This window comes from Mus pahari, chromosome 5, assembly GCF_900095145.1.
Source record: "Mus pahari chromosome 5, PAHARI_EIJ_v1.1, whole genome shotgun sequence".
Classification (NCBI taxonomy): Eukaryota; Metazoa; Chordata; class Mammalia; order Rodentia; family Muridae; genus Mus; species Mus pahari.
The window spans coordinates 21,103,251-21,110,282 of NC_034594.1; the positions used below are offsets into that span (position 1 = coordinate 21,103,251).

Here is a 7,032-nt window from a genome sequence, read left to right on the forward strand (position 1 = left end):
CCCCCCCGTCAGCTTTCTGAGCACAGCTTCACGAATGGCAGTTGATCTTCCTGAGTGGGTGCGAATTTCCCCCTCCTTTTCTAGGATTCAATCCACTTTCAAGAATGAAGTCATTGAACGTACCATCTTCTTGAGAGAAGTCACCCAAAGAGATCTCAGCAGAAAGTTCGTCTGCTTTGCCCAGAACTCCATTGGGAACACAACACGGACCTTCCGGCTGAGGAAGAAGGAAGGGGGTAAGCCTAGGGCTCTGTTCCCACAGACTGACAACTGTCCTTCTTGAAGGGGGAAGGGGGGTTTTCCCAAGAAGAACATCAGTGTTAGCTGTGTTTTCTAGACACTGAAGCACTTTGCCGTGGCAGTTCCTTTAAGGCCTTGACCATAACCATACAACTGACTTTGACCTGGGCTTCTTAACAACTAATTTGTGCTCAGAATAGCCCATTACTCAACTCACCCAGACTTTCTGTTCATGCTGTTATCCACTCATGTACCCTTCCCACTTATTCCCTAAAGCACTCAATTAACCCACGTATCCCTCCTGTACCTACAAGAATCCCCAGCCCCACCTACGCCCACCCACCATGCCAGCCCAGTGTGCAGACATCATTTTCTTTGCCGTTTGCCCCGGCTGGCTTCCAGAGAACATGAGAACAGCTCGGAGAAATGCCCATGAGGAACAGTTCCATCCTTAGCCAGATGTCCAGGGATGAGGTTGGGCTAATCACAGACTCGCTCGGTCGATGACTGGAACACAGCAGGGTAAATGTCCTCCGGCCATAGCGTGACACTGTAAGCGTGCTGTGACTGTAGCTTTCCTATGCAGATCCCTTGAGTCATGGAGGATGCAGGGTGACGCTGATGTGACTCCTGGTCTAGGAATGTTTAGACTTCCATGGGGATGAGCACACACAAATGTAATTTACAGCAGACGACGGGAAAGGTACAGATGAGCTCTGTAGACATTTGTAGGAACAAACGATAGGTAAAGAGGCTCAGCATCGTAAGTCAGCTTCTTGGGAAGTTCCCATCCACCTGGCTCTCTGGAGTTAGTTGTGGACACTTCCATGCAGACTTGGGATGACAGAGACAGCAGCACTGCTTTCTATTACATAGTAGGCTGTGTTGGTCCAGATGTGTTTGCTCAGATGTCTGTGTCTCCCTTAGTGGTGTATGTCTACATCCTTCTGGGCACGGCCTTGATGCTGGCGGGCATTCTGGTGGCAGCTGCTTTCCTCTACTGGCACTGGATTGAAGTTGTCCTGCTCTGTCGAACCTACAAGAACAAAGATGAGACTGTGGGGGGTAAGAACACCCAGTGTGCCACTCTCCGACTAAGTGACAAGACACTCTTACTTAGTTACTCCCTACCTATTGGCTCTCTTTTCTTACAACCGTCTTAGTTATGATTTGCCATGCCTCCTGCCAGCCAGAGCAGCCCATGAGAGAAGTCAGAGGTAGCTAATGCCTGATAGGTAGTGTCTTATCTTGCAGGCTTGGGTTCTTCCTCTTCTTCTTTTCCTCCTCCTCCTCCTCCTCTTCCTCTTCTTTTTCTTTTTCCTCTTCTTTTTCTTCCTCTTCTTTTTCTTCTAATTTTTCTTCCTCCACTTATCCTCCTTCTTCCTCCCCTCCTCTTCTTCTTTCTCTTCTTTTTATTCTTCCTATTCTTTTTCTTCCTCTTCTAATTCTTCGTCCTCCTCTTCCCCTAGTCTTTCCTCCCCCTCCTTCTCTTCTTCCTCTTCTTTATCTTCCTCTTCTTTTCTTCTAATTTTCCTGCTCCTCTTCTTATTCATCTTCTTTTACTTCCTCTTATTTTTCCTCCTCCTCCTCCTCCTCCTCCTCCTCCTCCTCCTCCTTCCTCTCTTCCTTCTGCTCTGGCAGGAAAGACTGAAGAAACAATTCTAGCTCATTCTAGTTACCAGGAACCTTGTAGAAGATACTTTGGTGGGATTTTTAGAACCTAGACATATTCTCTCTGCTAACCAATCTGAGGTAATTCAGCAAGTGGCAGCTTTATATCCCGCTCTCCTCATTCATAAAACAGGACTGCCACAGCAGCAGGCAGAGGACAGTATGTGAGCTCACTGAGGCTAGACATGGTTTGCCTTTAGACTGGTACCTAAGTATATAGAACCTCAGTAAGGTCTTCGATGAATGTCCCTTGAGGATGGATCACATGCCCAGTCTCAGTATTGACTATTGCCATCTTCACAGTCCCCTTAGACAGAGAAAGACGAAGTCATGATCTTCATATTAGACCACCCTAAGAGGCTGTGTCTTCACTTTGAATCTGTAAGTCTGGATTTAGGAAACCCATCACTTGGGTTATTGCCACATGAAAACAAGGCATGCCAGGCCATGGGTTTGTCCCAAACAAGTGTAAGTTGCACAAATTACAAGTCCTATTATTACTAATGACACTTCTGTTAATTCACCCACAAGACATGGTTTTAATACCCATCCAGTTGTATGGGCTAGAATGCTGCTTTAAGCTTTGCTGGCTCCAGAAAGTCTCAGGTCAGTGTATTTGCAGTATCTGTGACTGACTTTGCTGCTTGGAGCAGAAGGTCTGCCTGCAGTGTAGGCACCCTCACTGGGAGGGTCCTCTGAGGCCAGTGGCTTTTGCAGGCTAAAATAACGGCACCCAGAAAAGGAAGTAAGAAGTGTTTCAAGTCTGAGTTCAGTCCCCAACACACACACACACACACACACACACACACAAGAAAACTGGAGAAATACATGCATTTCATCTTTCTTTAGATAGATTATTGACAACATCCTTTGAGCTCCATAAGCCAACAGTGTTTTCAGAATTTTTGTTTGTTTAATTAGCCTTTTATATTTGTATGGAACAAATGTCTAATCAATCCTCCCTAGGTGGCTCCACACTTCTTTCATTGAAAAGCATATATATACACACACATATATATTACCTTAAGGTTCCAGAGTTTATAAGCAGAGTCGGTTGATAGGGATCATTTAATTTTGTCTGATATGATTTAACTTCTTTGTGATTTGCTCAGAACTGGGTTCTGGAGCACAGTGATTCAGCGCCCTCTGCTGGTCAAGTGGACATTTATTTACCAAATGAAAACCCAGGAGTTTATTGTGAATGTCCAAACGTCATTTAGGAAGAAATAACACTAGGAGGACATGCGTAGGTCCTCTAATACCACACTCTGTAAATTCATTACTAAATAAGTTTATCTTTTGATTTATAGAAAACTCTGGGATTTTTACAAAACACTGGGAGGAACAGAGGTAGCTATGGTGTGTTACACATTTTTATTTTTATTTTGCTTTTAAAATCATTTCTATTGGTATTCACTCACCCTTCTTTTTCTCTTCCCCCATCCTCAGTAAAGGCGATCTCACTTTTAACCCTTTCTTCCCATCAGTGTGCCCTACTATCCTCCTCCCCAGAACTTCTTTACTCTTATCTCAAGGTCTCACTCTTAAACACACCAGCACTTACCTGCAGGGCACACCTCAGAGTCTCCTCCTTTCTATATGGGCAGTCGAGTACCTCACAAACTAGCTTCTAGAGCTTTGGGGGCTCTGAGCCTCCCGCTTTATTTGTGGATGGTAGTCAATCCTCTAGGCATCTCTTTTAACTTACATTGGGCAAGCACACTGCTGAACGGCCTGAGACGCTACTTGTGGCCTGAGACATTAGTTACGTCTAACAACCCTGTAGATGGAGGTTATGGAAAGACCTGAAATATAAACTACAGCTGCTCCATCCCAAAATGTGTGAGTTAATGTGTGAGTTTTCTGTCTCTTCTAGGTAGGTTTTTTTTTTTAAAAGCTTACCCCATAATAAATCTTCCTGATAATATTATCAAAAGAAGTACAAAAGACCTTCACAGTATCCTAAGACTAGTTATATAAATGTAGCTTCTCAAATATAAGGGGGTGGGTGAGAGCCAGAGACTCTAGTCTGGTATATTCATATTTGCTACCCCATGCAACCATTCCTACGAGGGGAACTCGATTGATTTCACCTCACAAGCAGACACAAGTACTGTCACGTGACACAGCACTTCATGACAAGAGTACTTTCAGATACATGTATCCTTAGGCTACTTTTCTTTGTAGAAACAAAATATAGTGTGCTTGTATAAACCTAGACAGTATAACCTACGACACAGTAGGCTGTGGGCTCTCTGGAGAGTTTGTGTATATAAGCCTATCACTACACAGTGGGTACTATATATGTAAATACATAGATAAAGCACAACTATGCCCAGGTTGTGATGGGTAAAACAGCCAACACCCAGTTAAGCAGAGGAGAACATTTATCCGATTGTGAGACTTGTGAACTGCCAGGTATGTGAGCTGCTGATGGCGTTGTAGGGCAAACACTGTTTAGAAGCGGTAGTGTGTTCCATAGTCATGGCAAGCGAAGTGCAACAAATGGAGAGGCCAGTGATATAGTCATGCGCTGTATACGGGACATGGCCGGAGAGATATGCTTCTGCGTATTGTGCACATAGAGGACCACACCAGCATTACTGAACACGGAAGAAATTTTATGGGCTGTAGTACCGTGATGACTACAGCAGCCACGGGCAATAGGAGTCACATGTGTGTTGTTAACTTACTAGACCTCCACCATCTGAACCGTCCATTGCTGTTGCGTGGCTATAAGTGTGCCACCATCTCCTGGTGGGTACTGGATCCAGATCTTAACAGCACTTGATTTCTGGTTATTATCACGCTTTAACGGAGCAGACTCCTCTTTGATGTGTGACTAATGAGCTAGAAACACTGCAGATACGAAGAATGATGCCCTCCCGAGCACACAAGATTCAATCATGGGAGGCCCCAGCTGTTTGATCTATCCCCTGCAGAGACACAGGGGTACTTCATACGCTAATCATTGGGTTTTATATGGACAATCAAAACCACTCTGTGGTGTGATTTTAAAATGGATGCATCTGCTGGTTTTGTTTTTAATTCCTTTTTGTAAGGATCCCAAAATCTTATTTCTTTTCTGTTTAGCATATGCTCCAAGCATCTGTATATATCATGATAGTTAATAAAAAGGACTTCGGTTTTTTTTTCCCTTTCCTTAGATAAGAAGGAATTTGATGCATTTGTATCCTACTCGAATTGGAGCTCTCCTGAGACTGAAGCCATGGGCTCTCTGAGTGAGGAACACTTGGCTCTGAATCTTTTCCCAGAAGTGCTAGAAAACATGTATGGATACAGCTTGTGTTTGCTTGAAAGAGATGTGACCCCAGGAGGAGGTAGGTCTTGCCTGCCAAGGAACCAATTAGAACACAAAGAATAACCCCCTGGAGCCCAGAGAGTCTTCTGTCGTGCCTTCATTATGATACACATCTTCTGTGTTTACATTTTTTTTAATAGACTTAGGTCGTCTTGGACAAGAACAGAGAAAACTGTGCTCCAAGACATGCTCTGTCTTCCAAAAAAATATCCATTTTCAGGAAAATAATCAATAATAGAGGGCCCTGGGAAAAACCACCTAGGCTTTCCCTGGATTCTTCCTGGGAAAGAATCACTCTCATCTTGAACAGATGGCCTTTCTGGCTTCTAGAATTCTGCTCCAGCAGGAGGTATAGCAGGCCTCTAAGATGGATGTCACACACGACCCATCCAAGCCTCAATTGGCCTGCTAGCCTTCCCTGTCCCCATACCCCCACAAGTAGCTTGAGATATACCATATCCCCAGCCATATTCCGACGTGCTTTAGGTGGTGATTTAAGGTGGAAGGAAACAGGAACAGTTGGTGGGTATTGGCACATATCTTCAACAGCTCAGAGTGTGGGTGAGGGTCCTTTCTCCTTATGTCTCAGCCCAAGAGTGCCCAAGTTAGAAGAAACCCTCCTGGCATCTCTGAAAGGTTTGAACTTGTTGTGACTCAAGTTTTATATCAGTTGAAAGTCATTAATTTATTTGTTTCCAGTGTACACGGATGACATTGTGAGCATCATTAAGAGAAGCCGAAGAGGGATCTTTATCCTGAGTCCCAGCTACGTCAATGGACCCCGTGTCTTTGAGCTACAAGCAGCAGTGAACCTTGCCTTGGTTGATCAGACACTGAAACTGATTTTAATTAAGTTCTGCTCCTTCCAAGAGCCAGAATCTCTTCCTTACCTTGTCAAAAAGGCTCTGCGGGTCCTCCCCACAGTCACATGGAAAGGCTTGAAGTCGGTCCATGCCAGTTCCAGGTTTTGGACCCAAATTCGTTACCACATGCCTGTGAAGAACTCCAACAGGTTTATGTTCAACTGGCTCAGAGTTATCCTGAAGGGCTTTTCCCCTAATAAGGACCTAGTGACACAGAAACCCTTGGAAGGAATGCCCAACTCAGGGAACAGCCACGGAGCTCAGGACCTCCTCTCCAGCCACCAGAAGAGGTGCTGATGGATAGAACTTGCTGTGTGAATCAGGCTGAGAGAAAATTGAGCCTTTCTGCTCTTTGTGCCAAGCAAGCTTGACAGAGAGTGGAATGAAGCAGCACCTGTGGTTTTAGGGTCTGAGTTCCTGGAACAGACACAGAATAATACTCCAGATCTCTGCCGTGTGCTCAGCACACATTTCCCTGAGAGTTTCCAAGTAGCCTGATCAGAATCAACAGAAATAGCTCCACGGGCTGTCCAACATGCATGCATGCACATGTATGCACGCCTGTTTTACACACTATATATGGATTTATCATATGTTTGTGTGTATATGCAATCAGATAAATAGGATTTTATTTTGTTAGATATGAGTGATTGAAACCCCACCTAAAGTCCTTCTGTAAAGAAATTTTGCTGCATGTTTATTCATCAACTCTACAGAGGAGAAATATAGAAGGTGAGACAGAACATACGATCTCCTGGGTCCCTACAGGACATGACCACTTTGAAGGCGTGAACTAGCTGTATGTTTCTAGACCTGCAGTTGAACAGCGTGCATGGGATCTGTTGTTGGCAGAAAATATCATGACTCACAAATGCATTTAGTGAGCTCATCCTGTGTCCAAGTTTCCAAAGGCACAGCATAGAATGGTAGTCATCC

General features: G+C 44.4%; 1 protein-coding gene across 1 annotated transcript in view; it reads left to right on the top strand.

The window, feature by feature from the left end:
- The window catches only part of Il18rap (interleukin 18 receptor accessory protein), a 29,519-nt gene extending 22,910 nt beyond the window's left edge, over window positions 1-6,609 (top strand). The window contains exons 10-13 of the mRNA XM_021199224.1: window positions 85-236; window positions 1,168-1,305; window positions 5,079-5,252; window positions 5,933-6,609. Of these exons, the coding sequence (XP_021054883.1) occupies window positions 85-236; window positions 1,168-1,305; window positions 5,079-5,252; window positions 5,933-6,393 (925 nt within the window). The 3' untranslated portion in view covers window positions 6,394-6,609. The remainder of the gene's footprint in view (window positions 1-84; window positions 237-1,167; window positions 1,306-5,078; window positions 5,253-5,932) is intronic.
- Window positions 6,610-7,032: the final 423 nt, after the last annotated feature.